We start from the raw sequence: 22,743 nt of genomic DNA, 5'->3' as shown, positions 1-22,743 counted from the left end.
AGGAGATAGTTTTATTGGTTGGGTACATGCTCTTTATTCAGCACCGCGCGCACGTATTAGGGTGAATGGGGAATTATCTCCCTCATTCTCCTTACACAGGAGGACTAGGCAGGGATGTCCTCTGTCCCCCCTCCTATTTGCCCTAGCAATTAAACCATTGGTGGCCCTTATCAGAAGCATGCCAGGGATAGTGGGATTTTGTAGAGGGGGCTTGAGGAGAAGATCTCCCTATACGTTGATGATGCGTTGTTATTCCTGGGGGACACCGCTGGTTCCCTGTGTACCCTAATGCAGACGATAGGAGTTTGGGACACTCTCAGGATTCACAATAAAATGGGACAAGTCTATTCTTGTGCTACTTGACTCCATGGTTTCCCCACTTCCATCTGATTTGAACCAAATCCATGTAGATAATACCTTTAGATATCTAGGGGTGTTGGTCTCTCCAGACCCCACCCAATATCTGAAATTGAACCTGGTGCCTTCTCTAGATAAGCAGCATGCAAAATGTCATAGCTGGTGCAAGATTCCCCTGTCTGTCGTGGGCTGGGTGAATTTAATAAAAATTATTTTGGCACACCAACTTCTGTACATATTCCACAATTAACCTATGTGGATCCCACAATGCTGGTTTTGGTGTGTGGAGTCCCAGTTTAGGGACCTTATTTGGAAGAGGCAACAGCCTAGAATCAAATTAACAACTCTTCAGTTCCCTAAGGATAGAGGGGGTCTGGCAGTTCCACAGCCCAAAATGTATTTCCTTGCTGCTCAAATTCAGCAAATGGCGGGGTGGGGATCCATTGATTCTCGGGACCTGTCGGCTACATTGTTGACCTACTCTGACCCAACGTTCTCGGCAGCCTCCCACCTTGAACTGGAACTTCCAGCGCTGCCACACGCGGCACCCACTGCTCTCCTACTACGGCAAGTGTGGCGAGAATTAAAGAAATTCTTAAAGACGATAGGGTTTCTTCACTATACCCCTCTTTGGAACAATCCAGCGTACCCGGAGTTGGCCAAATTGCAGGACTCCCTGGGGTGGACACGTAAAGGTCTGGAATACATAGCCCAATTATTTAATGACAGCACATTTAAATCCTATGAGCAACTGCAATCGGGATTTCAGCTCCCTCATAAACATTTCTACCAGTATTTACAGCTCCGACATGTAACACAGGCACAACAGCGTATGGGCCCACTCCACAGTGCAGATTCTACAATAATTAACACAGTAATTAGGGCCACTGAGAGGAAGGGACTGATCTCCCATATGTACCAATGGCTTTTCTCGTGCATACAGGACCCAGCATCCCTGAAGTGCAGAGCAGCGTGGGTGGAGGATTTTGTTGCAATAGAAGGGGAACAGTGGGATCAGGCACTGGAAGTGCTTCCCAGTATATCTCTGTCTGCATCACACAAGCTTTCCCAAATTTTTATACTTCACAGGACGTATCGTACCCCGGTACACTTGTTTAAATGGGGTAGACGAGACTCACCCCTTTGCCCGAAATGTAGTCAACATAGAGGTGACTTTATCCATATGCTATGGAGATGTCTGAAATTAGTGAGATATTGGGGACAAGTAATGCAATACATATCACAGGTCTCTCAGGTTCCTTTGATTGTTGACCCACTAGTGTGTCTATCGGGTATCTTAGATCCTAAACCATTGCAAACAGGGATCTACACTATGGTACAGCGACTAATGTACTTAAATGGTTGCAAGATTTTGGATGAGTTCCTCTGTTCCTACAGTCGCACAATGGATAACTCAAGTTAATTCTATTTTGTTGAGAGAACAACTGGCCTACCGCCACCGTAATGCTGCTTGAAAATTCTATACGGTCTGGCAGGATTGGCTTGACCACCCGGGACTGGCCCCGTCACAACTGGTGATGAGCAGGATAATGCAAGTTTAACCTTGGTAGCTGTCATTGGCCCACTTCTTGAGGACCTCACCTGTCTTTCTCTCCTTTTTTTTTCCGTCCTTCTCCTCTCATTCTTTTCTTTTTTTTGTTTTTCTACGCCACTTCTCTCTTCCTACTCCACTACCTTATATTCTTTCTCACAGGATATATACAGTTGGCTAGTTCACTGCACGAGCTGTTGTAGGCCACTAGTGGTCTTGACCTTTGACCCTGATGTTCTATGCCAATATTTGCTGATGCGGAAAATCGAGATTTGCTAATTGGGTTTTATTGTACTGTGTATCTGTTGATGTTTTTCTCTTATTTGTTTGAATGTGTGGTTACCGATACTGTACAACGTATTCATGCACTACTTGCTGTATGTTCCTATCTTTGTCTTTTTGGTTATTAATTAAATAAACTTTGAATTAAAAAAAAAAAAAGTAACGCAGTGTTGTATCGCAAAAAATGGCCTGGTCATTAAGTGGGGGGAAACCCTCCGGTCCAGAAGTGGTTAATGTCTAATGTACCTTTAGTGCAGCCAGTTGCCATATATTATAAGCGATCATATGTTAATGTTAAGTTAAAGTCCAACTCCAGACAATTTTATTTTATTTTGGATAGCGTGGACAAGACTTAAAATTATCTGTAAAGTTTTTTTGCTATCTATGACACCATTGGGGAGATTTTCACTTCCTATCCCTGTGTACAAGAAAAGGGGGGTGACGTGGTCACCGGTATAGGGTACTAACAACAATGAAAACATTATTAGAATGTTTTTATTTAAGCTCTTACCCTTCCTTGCTCTAGTTAAAATTTGGCTTTATGCTTGAGAGCTGACCCGCTGTGCGCCAGGTGCAGCAGGGATAATGGTGATATTATCCATCTCCTGTGGCGGTGCCCAAAGCTCCACAGGTATTGGCCGTCGGTAGTTCAGACCGTTAATAGTGCTTACCAAATATCGGTACCAATTGATCCGAAACCCTGTTTCCTAGGCATGGTGGAAGAATACACTCAGGATGCTAATATTAGGGTGGCAGTGTCTAGGACATTGTTCCAGGCTCGGAAACTCATTTTACAACACTGGACTTCTTAGTCCCCTCCAACGTTGGAGATGTGGGTACATAACATGGGAGCCACTCTGAGATGTGAACATATGATTTACCAGCATAGGGGAGTCCCACATAGAAATGATAGGATCTGGGGAGGGTGGCTGGCGACCCCGGGTTTGGCCCCTTCTGATTTGGTCCTGGACAGATTATTACATTAATTTTCATGGAACTATTGTTTAGACCTTTCTGGGATGGTGGATGGGAATAGAGAGATTGTGTTTTACCTGCTTTCAAGTGTTCATCTGTATATTGTGATGCTGACATGTAGTTGCATTGGGATGGAACTCTTCGGGAAATGTATAAACTGTACAATGTTAGCTATTTTTTCTTTCAATAAACTTTGTTTCTGATTTTAAAAAAAATGTGGCTTTATTTTTTTGCCTGTGTCCCTGTTGAAGATGTTTGCCATCACTTCCTGTTCTTGCGTTTGTCTTTGAAGCGTATGTCAGGCTAGATAAAAAAATACAAATGCACTATGGCTCTGCAATGTACAGTATGTACATTTCCCTAAGTTTTGTCCTTTTTATAGACTCTGCAAATCAGAAAGACTGTTGACCGTGGAAGAATTGATTCTGATGATTTCCTCTTAGTATTAGGGCTAACAACACAGTAGCTTTCCTGGACTAAAAATGAAAAGGATTCATGTCAGCCCTTACTGAACTACAGTGGTGAAGGGGGAGAATTTTTCATATGGTTAATGGGTATATTTTTTCACTTGATGAACATATATAACAAAACACTTTCAATAGTACAGTATATTTACCAGACCAAAAAATCGGTGTTGGAAAGAAGTGTGTTGTTAGGGTTTACATACACTTTAACAGTGACAACCATTAGTGGCATTGATATGGATAACTACACAGGAAAGATGCCCATAGGCATTAGGAGTTGGACAAGTGAATCTTGTATATGGTAAAAGTAACTTTTTTTTTTTTAAATATATTTTATCATATATATGTATACATATAATTTATATTATGTCTTTTTTCTTTTTAAATAGGTGACATTTTGGATCTGGATACCAACCGTCCTTGGGAATTTCTGCCTGCCTTTCCCTGCAGGACAGTGCTTATTCCTCTCCTAACATCTGGCACTGCCTTCTGGATTATTGGAATACTACAACGGTTGGGGATTCACACTGCCTTCAGTTATAGTTACCTTCTTCTAGTGCTTCCACGTCTATTCATAACAGTCCTTTCCTTTCTCCTGGACTACACCATCTATCAGGTAGCACCAGTCTGTGTTTCGAATCCATGGAAGGCATTGCTCCTCCTATCTGTGTCCTATGTAACTTTAGTCTTCTACACAAGAACAATCAGCAATGCTATAGAAGGTATTTTATTTGCTCTATTACTGCTCCTTACATTACCGTCCAGCTGTATCATCACATCAAGATGTAGTGGATCCAAGGCTTATCACCTAATCGGTATGGTCTTGGCAGCTGGATTTTTCAATAGACCCACGTTTCTCAGTTTTGCTTTTATGCCAGTACTTTACTGGGCTTCTCAAAATGATCTTTCACGATTCTCATACACAACCGTCACAAATGTAATCAAGCTATTACCTAGCACAGTTGTTACCTCCGCCATTTTCATAGTGTCTGACACAATGTACTATACTGGACAATACCCTTTTTCGATAAACAATGAGGAAAATTATGCTTCTCACCAGAAACAGAATATTATTTTAACTCCTTTTAACTTTCTTTGTTACAATCTCAATCCAAACAATCTTGCACAGCATGGGACTCACCCTCCAATAACTCACTTGGCAGTCAATAGTCTCATGCTCTTTGGCCCCCTCCATTTATCTGCATTGTTCTCTGGTTTTAATTTATTAAGGAAACAGATATGGCCCAAATATAACCCTCATAACACTGAATGTGAAGTACCGTCTTCACATGAAGCAAGGTTATTGTTATTTTATTTTGTTCCACTGACAGCTCTGTCATTATTTAACCATCAAGAACCTCGCTTTCTTGTTCCCCTGGTGTTACCCCTGGTTTTATTAGTTTCCAGTTATAGCAGAGCTATAAAAATAAAATGTATCTTCATGTTTAATGTCCTCGGAGCCCTGTTCTTTGGCTGCCTTCATCAGGCTGGATTAATTCCCAGTTTACTCCACATACAGCATATTTTGCAGGCCCCATCCAGCTCTGGAAACATCTCACATCACCATACAATACTATTCACACATACATACATGCCTCCCCATTACTTGTTAAACTTAAGAAAGGGCCAGACATCAGTGGACATTATTGATCTTGCCGGATTCGTTGAAGACCAACTGTGCCAAAAGCTACAAGACATCCAAGAAGATCTTACTTACAGAAATACACAACTACTAGGAGCAATCAGCCATGATTTTATAATTGTGCTTCCTGGTACTATTATTTCAGTGATAGATAGCTGTGGCTTGGTATATAAATCTGACACTTGGTTTATACCACATTTATCTATGGAAGATCCTCCCACAATCTCCCACTTGCTTAAAGGTAATTTTATGCGTTACCTAGCCCTACATGTCATTGAATTGGAGGTACCTACAGCAAGGCGGGGGAAGAGGTGATATATGCTATACAGGGCTTTTTTCCCATCAGAGAATAGGTGGAGGTACCTCACCCCTGGGTCACCCTTGTTCCCGCTCTTTACTGGCCTCCCAGCACTTGCTCCTTGTCTCTGCTTCTACCCACATCCCAGCATGCCCCTTTCCCTTTTCCCCTACCCACCTTCCAGCACCCCCCCACCCCCTTCTCCCAATAAAGAATAAATCCCTCAGAAGCAACAGTAGTTCTCCCCAATAGCAACAATGATTTCCCCTTGCAGCAACAATAAATCCCCGAGAAGCAACAATAAACCCCCCAGCAATAATAGCTCCCCCAGCAGCAATATTAATTCATCAAGCAGCAATAGTAATTTCCCCAGCAGCAATAATAAATCCCTCAGTAGCAATAATAAATACCCTAGCAGCAATAATACAATTCTAACAGCAACAATAAATCCCCCAGCAGAAACAATACAGAATGAGGCAGTGTAAAATGGGGAACGTACAGAATGGTATGTAGAATGAGGCGGTGCATAAAAGGAAATGTACAGCATGGCATATGGAATGAGGTGCTGTGAAAAAGGGAACATATACAGCCTGTTATAGAGAAAGAGGTGGTGTGGAATAGAGAATGTACAGCTTTGCATTTTGAATGATGTGGTGCGGAAAAGAGAATGTAAAGCATGGCATATGGAATGAGGTGGTGTGGAATCAGGAAAAGAGAGCATGGGTAATGGAATGAGGCAGTGTGGGATCGGGAACGTACAGCATGGCATATGGAGTTACGCGGTGTGAAATTGGCACCATACAACATGGCACATGTAATGAGGTGTTGTACATCCAGGGAACGTACAGCACGACATATTGAATGAGATGGTGTGGAATAGGGAATGTACAGCATGACATATGGAATTAGATGGTGCAGAATAGGGAATGAAGCAGTGTGACATAGGGAATGCATAGCCTGGCATATGGAATGAGGCAGTGGAGAATAGGGAATATACAGCATGGCGTATGCAGTGGCAGGACAAGAACATCCAGTGCCCAGGGCAAAAATGGCAAATTGAGCCCCCCTTCATTATGTGAGATAATGAGGAGGAAGGGAAGAAAGAGTACAGCCCGCACCTCCTTCCAGCTTTCTCCTTATCTCCTTGCTGCTTCCAGTGCTGGGATTAACAAAAGTAGTGATGCTGCTGTCACAACTCCTGTCAGCCTTATAGTAAATGGAACTTGTGGCATCCCCATCCCTACAATACACGCTGCACCCAGGGAAGCCATACCCTTCTGCCCACCCCTTGTCCCGGCCCTGGGCATATTGAATGAGGCAGTGTGGAATGGGGAATATACAGCATGGCATATGGAGTGACACAGAGTGAAATAGGCAATGTACAACATGGCATATGCAATGAGGTGGAATGGAGCAGAGAATGTAGAGCACGGCATACAGTATGGTGTTATGGAGGAAAGGGGGGGGGGTCAGGGGACAATACTGTGTGTGAAGGGGGCAGGGCCACCCCCATAGCAGTATCCTAACGCACTCCTTAACCCTTCAGTCTTAGCCTAATATACTCCTGAACCCTGCATTCTGAGTGCAACGCACTCCTGATCCCTGCATTCTGAGCCTAACGCACTACTAAACCCTGCATTCTGAGCATAACTCACTCCTGATCCCTGAATTTTGAGTGTAACACACTCCTGATCCATACAATATAAAAGTGCAGCGCAATTATGAATAATGTGTTAAAGTCCACAAAATTCCAAGAGATCCGAGAAGTGCATGTGGAAATGGAAATCAATTGGAACCCTCCACCGGTGTGATATGAGCCGCGCTCACCTTATAACAGTCAACACTGCATACTGAGTGTAACAAACTCCATAACCCTGCATTCTGAGCCTAATGCACTCCTGATCCTTGCATTCTGAGCATTATGCACTCCTGATCCCTGCATTCTTAGCTCAACGCACTCCTTAACTCTGCATTCAGAGCATACCGCACTCCCTAACCCTGCATTTTGAGCATAACACACTCATGAAACCTGCATTCTGAGCTTAAAGCACTCCTTAACACTGCATACTGAGCGTAACAAACTCCTTAACACTGCATTCTGAGCATAGCGCACTCCTGATCCCTGCATTCTGGGCATATTGCACTCTTGAACTCTGAACAATGAGCACAATGCACTCCTTAACCCTGCATTCTGAGAGTAACGCACTCCTTAACCCTGCATTCTGAGCGCAATGCACTGGTGAACCCTGCATTCTGAACGTAACGCACTCCTGATTCCTGCATTTTGAGTGTAACACACTGGTGAACCCTGCATTCTGAACTTAACGCACTCCTGATTCCTGCATTTTGAGTGTAACACACTCCTGATTTCTGCATTCTGAGCAAAACGCACTCCTTAACCCTACTTTCTGAGTGTAATGCACTCCTTAACCTTGCATTCTGAGCGTAATGCGCTCCTGATCCCTGCTTTCTGAGCACAATGCACTTTCTTTTCTGTTCCAAAACAAAGTTTATTGAGATAAAAACATAACAACATGGTATAACACAGTTCAAAACAGATTGGAACATGGTACATGGTAAGACATGAAAGAAAATGGTAGCAACTACACTGAAACAGCCAGCACACATAGGATATAATACAAACAAGCAAGATTAGCATGGAAAAGAGCAATAAAGTTCAAATCCAAGAGAAGATCACACGTGGGCCATCATATGTGAGAGTACATTTATCACCCATCAGCTGCAATGCCCAAGAACTAGTGGGGTTCCCTTCAGAGTCTAGTTACTACATGTGAGAGAGCTTTCCAGCCATCTTCCCCAGACCCTGTCATATTTGGCATGGCAACCTCTATGACGATAAATCATATTTTTATATGGGAGGGTGGAGTTGATTTCTGACAGCCATGCCTGCAAGGTAGGGGGCTGCGCATGCATCCATAGCTTTGCTATGAGCTTACGGGTATGAAAGAGCGTTTCATGAAGAAATGTGGACAGAAATTTGTCAATGTTATCATCAGGGAAGAGACCAAGGAGGCATGGCTTAGGGTCCAGTTGAAGTGGAGAACCCATATGGTCGAGCAGAAATGTGATTATTTGTAGCCAGAAGGATTGACTATCAGGACACGTCCATCTGGGGCAGTTTGAATCTATATCCACCCGATACTTGGAAATTCTAAGAGGGATTAGGTAGGACCTATGTAGGATGTACAGTTGTGTCAAATGATCTGAGAGTTTGGGAGAGGACAATTTGGGTCTGTCGAGGATTGTGTACCAGTCTGTCTCGTCAAGGTGAGCAACATCACCGACCCATTTGCCCTGCATCCCCTCAACCACTCTGTCAACAGCCTAGGAGCGTAACTCAAGATAAAAGGCAGATATCAGTTTGATTGGGTCGTCCCCATAACAATATCAAGGACTGGTATTTTGGACATAGCTGGGAACTGAACCGGGAACTGAGTCTGGAGCGTGTGATGCAATTGAAAATACCTGAATAACATGTAGGGTGGCAAGCCAAATTTATCTTTCAGAGATTGAAAAGACCTTACTCCAGTCCCATAAAGGACCTGGTTAAGGAATAGCACACCCCTAGCCACCCAGAACTCAGCATTCGGAAGTAAGGACAGTTCCGCAAAGGTGAGGGTTGTGCCAGAGGGGGGTATATGCATAAACATGTGTAATTTCCAATTTCTTAAGGGTCAATTCCCAAACACATCTGTGCAATGCAACCGGTGAGTCAGGGGTAGTCACCTGAGGTGTCAGTCCGCGTCCACAAAGTATTACTTGCAAGGGGGTATGAGAAGCCGATCAGGTCATCCACAACACAGGGTGCGGCAGTCGGCAGAGGTCAGCCTCCGAGTTATGGAAGTGGTGAAAATGGGACAGTTGGGACGCCAAGTAGTAGGAATGAAAATCCGGCATAGCCACGACCCCCCCCCCCCCTTGTAGTCGGGTTTTTAAGTGTAAGTCAGGAAAGTTTATGCCGCCTCCGTCCCTATACAAAGGAATTGAGGATACTAGCTATAACTTTAAATATTTTGAGGGGGATCATGGTCGGGGAGTGCCAGAATACGTAGAGGAGTTTGGGTAGAATGATCATCTTAATGAGATTTACTCTACCTGTCACTCCCAGGGGAGGCCTGGCCCAGGTTTAAACACGCAGCTTAAGCATAGAGAGGAGGGGTTCAACGTTATCTAAAACATAATCTGCAGGTAGCCTAGTGACTAGCATGCCCAGGTATCGTATCTGCGAAACCCTAGATAATGGGAGCAGGGCCGAGGCATCCGTGGGAGGGAAGGGGTCTAATGGCAATATTTGCGATTTCACCAAGTTAATATGCAGGCCCGAGTGTTGCCCAAAGTCGTTAATAGTCTGAAGGGCGGCGTGCAGTGACGGGTCGGTGTCCTCGAGGTACAGCAGCATATTATCCGTGTACAGGCCCACAGTCTCAGTAAGGGGTCCCATACGCAGGCCGCACACACCGGAGTGTGCGCGAAGCGTAATGGCTAGGCCTTCTACAGCCAGGGCATATAACAGTGGAGATAAAAGAGAGCCCTGTCGGGTGCCAAGGCTTAATGAAAAAGGATCTGACAACCAGCCACTCTAGCAACCGGGTGGAAATATAGCAGTTTTACCCACCCAGGGAGGCAATAGCATTGGCAATTTCATCTGCAGAGAGCGGGGCCTCAAGTTCAGCTCTTTGAGGGTCAGATAAATTGGGAAAATCAGTATGTTGCAGGAATTCTTGGGTCTACGACACATGAGCAGTTGTCTGTGACGTGTAGAGCGCCTCAAAAAAAAAAGCGCGGAATTGCGCTGCAACCAGTGAGGGGTCAGTGACCTCCACACCTCGGGCATCCAGCAAGGATACCACCACTGGTGGTTTAAACTCCTGATGAGCCAGATATGCTAAGAGCTTACCCGCACGTTCCTCTTGTTCAAACACTCGCTGTTTGCAGAAGAAAAGTTTTTGCTTGGCCTGCTCATAGTACAATTGGTCAACAATTCTGGTCTGGGACTTAAGTGCAGAGACGTGTGCAGGCGTGAGTTCTAGGGTGCAGGAATCAGTAATTGCCGCAAGCCGGGTAAGTGCTTGCTGAAGACCACGCCTTCAACCGATTAATACGTCTAGTCAGGGTGGAGCGTACATAAAGTTTGAAAGTCTCCCAAACACTAGCAATAGTGGGCGAGTCCCTATTTGCAGTGAAAAAGAATTGCCACTCCCGGGGTAGGTCCTCTTGTTCCGCCAGGGCAAGAAGCCAAAATGGGTGCAGGCGCCATGGGCGGGGCACAGTTCGGGGGGCTATGTTGAAAAACGCCCAGCAGGGAGCATGATCCAACAGTGATTTAAGGTAAAAACCGGCGTCGGTCAGCGTAGGGAGTAATTGGTCCAAGGCTATGATGAAATCTATACAGGACAATGATGAGTGGGTAGATGAGAAACAGGAGTAGGTTTTGGTGTCAGGGTGGAGGTGGCGCCAATTGTCCGTTAGTGCAAAGTCTCTCAATAGAAGGTGGAGTCGGGTAACTGGAGGTGGAGTGGAAGGTGTGGGCTGATGTGATCGGCCCAGGGAAGGGTTCAAGACCATATTAAAGTCCCCCAGCCAAATAGCCAGCATAGTAGGGTGTTGGGCCATGAAGGCAACGCCCTCATTGACCACCTCGGAGCTGTAGGGAGGGGGAACATAGCAGGCCAGGATAAGACATGTCCTGGCATATAGAAGTACATGTAGAAAAACAAACCTGCCTTGGGGGTCAGTGCGTACTGAAACTATTGATAATTGAACCGTCTTGGCAACCAAGACAGAAACTCCTCTGGAGTGAGAAGTGTAAGTGGCATGGTAGACCCAGCCAACCCAAGGGAGCCATAGTGCCAGTTGGACCTGACCTGTGGCATGGGTTTCCACCAGGACCGCCACGTCCGCCCTGTATGATTTGAGGCAGCTAAAGATGGCGGAGTGTTTTACCTTATCTCTCAGCCCACGAACATTCCACGTGAGAAATTTTATGGCGCCCACAGGAGTGAGCTAAAATAGACAGTATGGATTGACATATAGTAAGCCCCCACGGTAGGTCTGCTCAAGGCACAGTGTAGGAACAATAAAGGGTGATAACGATCAATATTGCTGTCAAGGAAAATATACCATGTGTAGAAAGCAGTGAAACATACATTGAACATCAATAAAGAACTAAACAATAACCCCCCCCCCCCACCCTCCTCTCTGCTACCCAAACTTAGCGGGAGCATGACACCCAAAACCATTGCAGAGATAGTAGGCCCAGTCAGCACCAAATAGGCGGTCCAGGCAACACATAGTAGAAAAACAGTAGCTATCTCTACATCGTGTCCTGTGAACACAGGGGACGAACTATCGCTGGTTGGAAAATTGGAAGCCGGTCAAAAAGAAAAAAGTGGACAGTTCACGGCTACGCCACTTCCCATAGCGTGGTGGGTAACCGCCATTGCTCGCTTTCTGAATTATTGAAGCTTGAATAGTGGAAGATCAGGATAAAAATAGTCAAGTAAAGCATATACAACTAAAAAAGAAAAAGTCCTCATCATAGAAAGACTTTCAATACAGTATTTTGGTGCCCAGGGAAACTGAACGAGGGGGACCGGTATATGTAGCACCCCAGAGAGGCACACAGAGAGTGTGTCAGGGGGCCCCTACTTCAATAAACAGTTAGAAGCAGTCATAAATGACCATAGGAAAAATGGGGGGGTCCCCCGGCAAGGCAGGAGGGCTCTACTTACACGACCTGCTGGTAGCACAAGTTCACATAGGGTTATTCCTAGCTGCATGTTGCTGATCAAGCCATGTTGAGGCGATCCTCAAAAAATTGTGTGCGGCCATCACAGATCACACGCAGGCGAGGGGGAAATAACACGGCATACTTTAAATTATGAAGCCGGAGTCTCCTTTTAACCTTCATGAAGTGGGAGCACTGTTTTTGGACCTCGATGAAAAAGCCAAGAAATGTCATAACCTGCACATTTTGATAGGGAATGTTACCAAGATCCCGGATTGAACGCAAAACCTTGTCACGGTTGCGGTAATTCAAAAATTTTGCAATAGAGGTCTTTGCTGGGGCTCCCTCAGGGGGGTGGCATGCAGGCATGCGGTGGGCTCTCTCAAATGCAAAAGTGGAAGAGAAGGCCTCCCTACCATATGTCGTGGTTTTCCAGGAAAGTGGCAGGATCCGGGTCCTCAGCACCCTCAGGGAGACCAACAAATCTGATGTTACAGCGGCGGGCCCTGTTCTCCAGGTCATCTTGTTTTTGAGCAAGCTGTTGCAGCTGCCTCTGCAGGGACTCAGCAGTGTGTTGGAGGGGATGGATAATATCCTCTGCCCGACCAATTCTGGTTTCAGTGTCAGTTACCCGATCCCTTAGCTTGGCCATGTCTTGCCTGATCAGGGAGATATCAATTTTCACCTCCTCAATCTTAGAATTTAATGTGGCCTGGCACATGGAGATCGCGTCTAGTACCTTAGCTGCATCAGCAGCAGTGGTCGCAGGAGCAGAGGCGCCATCTTCCACTGACGGGCCTGGGTCCTGTCTCCTGAATTTAACCAGCGCTGGAGCTGCAGACGCAACCTTCCGAGGGGGCTACATGGCGGGGATAGTTGGGGTAACGTACCACACGGGTCCCGTAGCAGTTAAAGAGGTTAGGGCACGCAGGATGTTAGATTCAGGATCAACCGAGAGCGGAGCTCAGAGCATGTGTGTCCTACTCCATTGCTGCCCAGGCCACGCCCCCACAATGCACTTTTTAACCCCGAATTTTAAGCGTAATTCACTCCCAAACCCTGCATTCTGAACATAACGCTCTCCCAAACCCTGCATTCTGAGCTTAACACACTCCTTAACCCTGCATTCTGAGCGTAACGCACTCCTTAACCCTGCATTCTGAGCATAATGCACTCTTGATCCCTGTATTCTGAGCATTTCGCACTCCTGAACTCTGCATTCTGAGCGCAATGCACTCCTTAACCCTGCATTCTAAACAGAATGCACTCCTGGGCCCTGCATTCTGAGCCTAATGCACTGGTGAACTCTGCATTCAATGCATAACACACTTCTAAACCCTGCACTCTCTTGTAATACTTATTTTATTTTTTTTTTTAATATTTTATAAAGAAAAAAAAAAGGTCGGTCTTACTATCTTTTTTAATTCTGCATGCACTACTTTCAAACATGCACTGTGCCAAACTGCATGATACTGCAGTATCATTCGATCCTGTTTCCACAAACACACTGCATTTGCAATTAACCTTTGGGGTTAACAATGTAATATCACCTGCAGTAAATCACTAAGGCAGTACGTAGTGAACATGGTGCAGAAAACACACATGGAACATGCCTTTCTGGCACCACGTTCTGGTGTGAACCGGCCTTAACAACAGGACGCTGTGCCCGGTGATCTTTGACTTCATCAGTGTTGTTCAAGTAGATCTCCATCTCTCTAAGTTTGCCTATCCCTGGCTTAGCCCATTGGTCCCCCACAAGAGGAGTGTTGTTTACCACCTCCTGTCAATGCAGACCTGCAGTGATAGACAGCTGATCACTGCTGTCACAAATAAGCATGCAGCAGGGGGAAAAGAAACACTCAAAGTGATTGTAAAGGAAAATGTTTTATTTAAAAAAAAATCCTCCTCTTCACGAGCCCACCGCTGGCACTCTGGGCCCCTGCCCCTTGCCGAGTGCCCACTTAGAAAAGCCACTTGCTGTGGGGGCACTCATGCGTGCTCGCTCCTGAGCCAGCTCTCTGCGTCCATAAGATACAGAGAGCATGGCTCAGCCCTGCCCCCTGCTCCCACCTAACTGGCTGCTGCATCTCAGCTAATCAAATGGTAGAGAGCCGGGAGAGCCTCGGGTCTCGTGCACATTTCTAGATCGAAATTGGGCTTTGGTAAGTATTGGGGGGGCTGAGGGGGGAGCTGCACACTGAAGGTTTTTTTACCTTCATGCTTACAATGCATCTTCAGCCTTTACAACCAATTTAATGCCCCGTACACATGGGCTGAATGTTGGGAGGCATCGGCCGGTTCAATAATGTGTATGTCAGCTGGTCCGACAGAAGCTGGCCATTTGTCCGGCTTGAGTTGGATGAGCATGCTGAAAAACCAGTAGCCGACCAACGGGGGTGTCAGAACACAACAGTTCAGTGGGGGAGATTGCTGCACTAACGTCGGATTCTTAGTACAGCGGCTCTGAACGGAGCTTTCAGTATTTTTTTGGTTCAACCCGCTAGGCTGAATGAAAAAAAAAAACTATTATTGTGTACCAGTCTTAAGCCTAATACACATGGGCCGAATGTCAGGCGGCATCGGACAGTTTCTTAGAAACTGGCTGACATTCGGCCCATGTGTATGACCGCTGTTCTAAAAGAAGGCAGCCATTCGGCCGACTTCTGTCGAAAGGTCATGACCGAAAAATGTCTGCTGACTGGCTCCCGATCAGCACTCCCAGTGCTGACCGGAGTGTCGTGGTAGGTTCACAGCGTTAACTGTCAGTGTTTTTTTAGGTTGAATGGACAAAAAAAAACGAACAGTGTGTAAGAGGCTTTACGTTACTCACTTCCTGGGTCTTGGGTCTTTGTTTACATGTGTGACAGCAGCGATTGGCTGAGCTATCTGTCATGCTGAATACCTGCTTACCAGGGATCTGAAAGGGGCACAGGTTAACTGGGGTCAAACACTGCTACTGTCCGAGTTGCGCAGCACCTCCTCAGCTGGGACCTGTGCCTGCTGGAGTTGCCAGTACCACATACTGGCATTTTCCTGCTAAAAAAAGCCCTGATACTATGTATGGTTAAAAAAAAAAAACTGTATTCTCATTTTTTTCATAAATAGTTCACTGCAGGCTAAAGAGTGTCCTTGTGTACTAGCTTCAGTTTCAGAATCCACTGCGTTCCCAGAAACCTAGACTGCATGAGAGCCAAACACTCTAGGCCTGGGCTCCAGACAAGAGTCTTCCAACCAAGCAAACAGCCTACTAACCAAGGACCCTTCCAGAACTATGTTTGCTTAGTCTGTTTGTTAGAGCTTGGTCCAGTCCATTCGTAAGAAACTCACTAAGAATTGCCCAGCCCACAAACAGGCAGAGCTCTTAATGTCACACCCCAAAAACAGTTCTCTGCATCCTACTCAACAAGTCTGGCTATAAATATATAGGGGCCAATCAGGAGCTGAATCTGAAAATGTTTTACCCTAATGCAGAGAATGCATTAAGGTAAAAAACCTTTAGCCTTTACAACCACTTTAACCACTTAAGCCCCGGAGGATTTGGCTGCTCAAAGACCAGAGCCTATTTTGCGATTCGGCACTGCGTGACTTTAACGGACGCTGTACCCAAATGAAATTGACGTCCTTTATTTCCCACAAACAGAGCTTTCTTTTGGTGGTATTTGATCACCTGTGCGATTTTTACTTTTTGCGCTATAAACAAAAAAAACGAAAATTTTGAAAAAATAACAATATTTTTCACATTTTTTTATATGAAATTCCCCCCCAAAAAAATGTAAAAATCAAAATTTTTTAACATTTTAGGCCAATTTGTTTTCTGCTACATATTTTGGGTAAAAAAAATCGCAATAAGCGTATTTTGATTGGTTTGCGCAAAAGTTATTGCGTTTAATAACTACGGGAAAGATTTATGTCATTTTTATTTATTTTTTTAAACGAGTAATGGCGGGGATCTGCGATTTTTTTTGCGGGACTGCGACATTACGGCGGACAGATCGGACCCCTGACTGACATTTTTGACACTTTTGGGAGTACCAGTGACATTACTACAGTAATCTGTGCTATAAATATGCACTGTTACTGTAAAAATTACACTGGCAGGAAAGGGGTTAACTTTATTGGTGATCAGTGGGTTAAATGTATCCCTAGGGGCGTGTTTCTAACTGTGGGGGGTGTGGCTTGTGATGTAACCACAGAGACATACGATCCTACATAGCAGGATCGCATAGTCTCTGCAGTTACATCAGGGAGAATGACAGGCGGCTTTGTTTACATCAGCCGTCTGCCTTTCTCCCTCTCTAGCGGGAGATCACGACTGACCGGCGGACATCGGAGCCGCTGGTCACTAGCGCGGGGATGTCAGGGAACAAGCGGGGGCAGGGAGTGCACCTCTGGCGGCGTGCGCTCGCCCCCTACAGGCTCCTGGGCGAGCGACGTAGTACTAAGTCAGTTTGCCCAGGAGTGCCAGACTGCCGCAGTAAATGTACTTGCGGTGGTCGGCAAGTGGTTAAAATGCTTGTAAACCCTTACATATACCCAGTGAAGGAACTATCCTCAGGTGTTACACAGAGATGAAACAAATCCTCCTACATATATTTTACCTATCTATCTAAAGTCTTCTCTTCTCTACATCCGTTAAATGTGCTGAATTTATTAAGTTTGTCTGACAGCTCAGAAAAAAGAGGGCGGAGAGCTTAAGTTACACATTTTTAGAGCTCAGTGAGGAGAATTCAGAAAGCTGATTGGAGGGAAGAAACACACCCCCTTCCACACAGCACACAGAAACAGAGCTGAGGCTGTCAATCAGCTGGAGATCCCTCCCCTTTTTTCTCTTAGTGTTAGGAAAACTTGTCAGAAGTGATTTATACTGATAGCAGAGGAAGGAAGCAGCAGACAGAAATTACGAGCTCTGTATTGAGACAAGTATACACTATAGAATGATATGCTTTGTTCATATTTCATGTCTGAAGTTCACAACCACTTTAATGAAAACCTGGACTTTGCCTGGACTAAGAAAAATGATAAGTTCAGGTGACAGTAGCCTTCACTAAGAGTTCATACTTACCTTTACTACACTCTGCTGCTTGGACTTCACTGTGATGAAAGCAAAGGGCCCTGAAACATGTCAGAGGAGGTACTTCACTTCTCCAGACTGCCTGCTTGGCCCCCCATTTGGCAGTTCATCTTTGGACAAGTTATGGGACTATACTTGATGTGTTCAATGCTCTTTACAGCTTTGTAACATCTACTGTACATCCTATTTCTCCTGCTGCCAGCAATAGCTTTGCGCCTGTGCACATGTCCTTTTCTCAGATGAGAGTTGTTTGTCTGGTTACATGCTCTGATCACGTTTTACACTTTGTAAGTGCATTTTATTCTATGTTTTTAAATAAAATGTGTTATCTGCATTATCCAGTAGGTTCTGTCTGTTTTATCTTTTACCTTAAAAAAAAAAAAAAAAAAAACCTACACTGTGGATGTATGAAGACTGCTATTGCTGACCCAGAATTCTGATTCATTAGTTGTCTTGCTGATCAAATACCTTAAAGCATATGTAAACCCCAAAAAAATATAATATATGGTAGCTTACCGGTCTGTAGATGTGGCTACATTAACTTTCTGTTTTTTTTTTTCCTTTATTTTCAACAGGTAATTTGGCCAGTGATACGTTTCCTTTCTGATGCCTCGTACACACGCATCGATTATTGGCCGGGAATTTTCGGCCAACGTCCGATCGGCCGATTTTCGGCTTGTTAGTATGATGCTTTCGACAACCGACTCCAATTTTTGGCCGAAAAAAATCTGGTGTGCGGGCTATAAAATTTTTGTTGGCCGTCAACACAACAGCCGATTTTCCATCAGTCAGTACAGATTTCGGCAGACAAAAATCTGATGAGCAAGACTGGGCATGCTCAGAGAAGAAAAAACACACGGAAAGTAAACCAACACATGACATCACTTCTGAAGTAGATTTTTGTTGGCCGAGAAAATTCGTGTGCAGTCTAGGCACATTCTAACCAACAAAACACCACTCTGGACAAAAGTCGGACGATCGGTCGATCTATAATCGTTGGGTGTGTATGAGGCATTAGAGTGGCACCTCTATCTGTAGAGGAGATACGGAAACACCCTTGGCTAGAAGCAGTGCCTGAAGCGGGTAGTGTTAGATGGACTAGTAAATTTAGATGGACTTTACATATGTAACTAACAAATTAAAGTCTAACTCCAGCTAAAATGTTTTAAGCAGTTACAGAAGCATTTGTTTTCTTTTTGGGATAAAGGTTTAACCACTTTACCTCCGCTCACATGGAGGCTACTGCGGCAAAGTGCCACGATCCCGTCCAGCGACGTAGACCTATGTTGCTGGACTCCGCCCCTTGTGGGCGGCACTCGCGCGCCGCCGGAGGCTCGCTCCCGCTGTGTTCATTCACAGCGGGAGTCGGGCCAGGGGAGGAGCAGCGGCGATTGCCGCTGCTCTGCCCCGATCGTCGGGGATCGAGTCTGGAGATCCGCCCGCTGTGTGTAAACACAGCGGGCGGATCTCCATAGTGACCGGGACTGACAGATCGGAGTGTTCAGCATAGCTGGACATCCGATCTGTCCTTCTGTCACACAGTCACCTCCCCCCCCCACACGTCAGTAAGCACCAGGCATACATTAACCCCTCCCTCTCCAATAAAATTAACCCCTTCCCTGCCAGTGTCATTTTTACAGTAACAGTGCATATATATAGCACTGATTACTGTAGAAATGTCACTGGTACCCCCAAAAGTGTCAAAAATGTCAGTCAAGGGTCCGATCTGTCCGCCGCAATGTCGCAGTCCCGCAAAAAAAATCGCAGATCACCGCCATTACGCGTTAAAAAAAAAACACCAAAAATGACAGAAATCTTTCCCTTAGTTAGTAAACGCAATAACTTTTGCGCAAACCAATCAAAATACGCTTATTGCGATTTTTTTTTACTAAACATAGGTAGCAGAAAACAAATTGGCCAAAAATTTAAAAAAAAATTGATTTTTACATTTTTTTGGGGGGGAATTTCATATAAAAAAATGTGAAAAATATTGTTATTTTTTCAAAATAAACGCTCTTTTTTTGTTTATAGCGCAAAAAGTAAAAATCGCACAGGTGATCAAATACCACCAAAAGAAAGCTCTGTTTGTGGGAAAAAAAGGACGTAAATTTCGTTTGGGTACGGCGTCGCACGACCACGCAATTGTCCGTTAAAGTCGCACAGCGCCGAATCGCAAAAAGTGGCCTGGACGGAAGACAGCAAAATCCTCCGGTGGTAAAGTGGTTAACTAACCCTAGGTCAGTGTTAAATAATTTGTCTAAACTAGTCTTTCTCAACTAGGGTTCCTCCAGAAGTTGTTTAGGGTTCCTTGAGCAATGAGAGATTTCTGCCTCTCAGATAAGTTTCCACTGACACCAATGATCTTTTTATCGATCTGTAAAGGGCCGTAGACACGGACTGAATATTGAGCGGCAGCGGCTGGTTTCTATTGAACCGACGGATGCCGTCTGATATTGGTCCCATGTGTACCCGCGGGCAGTGTTGGGGGTAACGAGTTACAAAGTAACGGATTACAGTAACTACATTACTTTTTTTGGTAACGAAGTAACGTAACTAGTTACAATACTAATGTTGGTAACTACACTACTTTACTAGGCTATAGGAACGCGCTTTCCTGCGTTACCAAAGCTGTGCGATACAATCGTTATTTCGAAGAATAGAGAGGGATGAAATTTATGACTTTTTGTTGCACTTTATGTTTTATTCAGTTTTTTCAGGTTTTGTTCTCATGTTTCCCAAAGCCTGTGTTTATACAATAAACTCTATGCAGAAAGAGTGTCATTTATCTTCTTCTACACGGTCACTTAAGAAAGAGGAAAGTAAAGTAATAAGTAGTGGAGTTACTTTTCAAATGCAGTATCTAGTAAAGTAATCTCGTTACAATTTACAGAAGTAACTAGTAAGTAGTAACTAGTTACATTTTTTGAGTAACTACCCCAACACTGCCCGCGGGGTAAACTAAAAAAAAATCGAATAGTGTGTACTAGGGTTTAGAGGGGGATTCTTCCACCTAACGTCAAATGTAAGGAGCACTCTCACCAGTGATCAGCCCATTACTGTACAGTGAGCTGAAGATACAGTATTTATTAGCAGGGGTTCCCTGAGACCAGAAAGTTATTTCAAGGGTTCCTGTGTATTAAAAGTTTGGGAAAGGCTGATCTAAACACCCTAAATGGCACTTTTGCTGGACAGCTACTGTAACCTTCACATTGCTGGAAGATAGCCAATTAAGGTAGTATCTGGCGGCTATGAAGGAGGTTCTGTAAAGAAAATGTTTATCAGAAGCAGACACCTGCAGGTACACACCATTATGCATGCAAGGCCGGGACAAGGTCATCTTGCCCCCCCCCAAAAGAAGTATGAACATGTGTCAGCAAAAATCCCCCTACAAAAACACTAAGCACTAATCTGAAAACCCCCTTTCAGCAAAAAATCTTTGCTCCCCATCCCCCAATTCCCCCCCCCCCCCGCCAGTCAAGTTCCTCCACTCTAAACTCACTCATCCATGTCTTAATGGACTTTGCTTTGTGCACTGGTCCAAATCATTTGGTGGAGGGGAATTATGGTGTGGGGTTGTTTTTCAGGGGTTGGGCTTGGCCCCTTAGCTCCAGTAAAGAGAATTCTTAAGACGTCAGCATACCAAGACATTTTGGACAATTTCATGCTCCCAACTTTGTGGGAATAGTTTGGGGTTGGCCACTTCCTGTTCCAATATGACTGTGCACCAGTGCACAAAGCAAGGTCCATAAGGACATGGATGAGTGAGTTTGGGGTGGAGGAACTTGCCTGGCCTGCACAGAGTCCTGACCTCAACCCGAAAGAACACCTTTGTGTTGAATTAGAGCCAGGTCTTCTCGTCCAACATCACCAACCGCACAAATGCACTTCCCATAGACACACTCCTAAATCTTGTGGCCAGCCTTCCCAGAAGAGTTGAAGCTGTTAAAGCTGCAAAGGGAAGGCCAACTCAATATTAAACCCTACGGACTAAGACTGGGATGCCATTAAAGTTCATGTGTGTGTGTAAAGGCACGTGTCCCAATACTTTTGACAATATAGTGTATATATATATATATATATATATATATACACACACACACACACAGTATATATTTATTTCCATTGTCCTCCCTTATTAATGTAGTTATACTGGTGCTTCAGGAAATGTACTCTGGATGCACCCACAGCAGTAGTAGCAGTGGGCTGGTAACCTAGCAACAATAGCAGCACTTGGAATAGTGTATGAAAGGAAAGTGCTGGAAGCACATAGCACACAAGACGGCAGAACATGAGCGGAGCCAACTGAGCTACTCTATCCATGTTTGAGACCATATGTTAACTTCTATGGGCCACATAAGGACTCGGAGGTGTTTCCAAGGCAACCAAGGAATGTTAATTCTTATTATTTTGCCTAAAGAGAAAAGAAAACTAGTAATAGAGTGCACTCACACTGGGCACGATTGACCTGAACCATGCCCAAGTTTGATTGCCCCCTCCTCACTAGTCTGCTCTCACACTGGGCTATAACCAAGTAGCCCTGGGCACACTTACATCATCACTTCTGCTGCCAACCAGACCACAGTGATCCCTTCTGTACTCAGACATCAGACACTGAAGCACACTGTACCAGACCACAGATGATCCATATGGGGATCACCTCTTCTAGGTGGTCTGGGGCACGGTATGCTTAAAGAGGAACTTTACCCATAACAACTTGATAAAACAGTAATAATTATGCTACTAAAATGTGTGTGCTGTAAATCACCTCCAGCATCGCTGGAGTTTCTTATTGCTGGAGGCTGCGATTTAACAGTTTCAAAAAACAGTTACATTCCTGGAATGCCGGGATTGGTAACTGTCACGTTTGCTTGTGTCCTCAACCAAACTGTCAAACCATCAAATGGCTGCTGTCATAACTGATCACATGGGCAGTGCCATGGCAGTTGCAGATCAAAAAGAAGCCGCTTCCTTGGCTGTAAAGGATAGGGAGGTTAATTCCGCTTTAAGGCGATCAGCAGATCAGCCTTTATAAACTACAAAGTGCCTAAAAATGGAGGGCGACTAAGCATGTGCAGAGCAGGAAGAGATAGTGTGTTACTGAATTTTACACAGTATAGGCACTTATTTTTAGGGCTGGTTCACACCACAAAAATGCACTCCAGATCCATCCTGGAGGCATTTTTGCATGCGTGTTTTTAAAGCATTTTTGGCGTGTTCTGGTGCGTTTTCAGTTGCATTCCAGATGCTTTTTTTTTTCACTGTACTGGGGTCTGGTGCATTTTTAATGTATTCCAGTGCGTTTTACTGCATTCCAGTACAGTCCAGTGCAGGAAAGAAGAACCCAGACAATCTTG

At 44.8% G+C, this 22,743-nt stretch overlaps 1 protein-coding gene across 1 annotated transcript in view; it reads left to right on the top strand.

Annotated features, from left to right (window-relative positions):
- PIGZ (phosphatidylinositol glycan anchor biosynthesis class Z) overlaps window positions 1-5,636 on the top strand; it is a 42,471-nt gene extending 36,835 nt beyond the window's left edge. The window contains exon 3 of the mRNA XM_082252430.1: window positions 4,020-5,636. Within this exon, the coding sequence (XP_082108556.1) occupies window positions 4,020-5,587 (1,568 nt within the window). The 3' untranslated portion in view covers window positions 5,588-5,636. The remainder of the gene's footprint in view (window positions 1-4,019) is intronic.
- The last annotated feature ends 17,107 nt before the right edge of the window (window positions 5,637-22,743 follow it).

This window comes from Pelophylax lessonae, assembly GCF_965119305.1.
Source record: "Pelophylax lessonae genome assembly, chromosome: 3".
NCBI lineage: Eukaryota > Metazoa > Chordata > Amphibia > Anura > Ranidae > Pelophylax > Pelophylax lessonae.
Note: the sequence above shows the minus strand (reverse complement) of the source record. Positions and strands in the feature narration are given on the sequence as shown.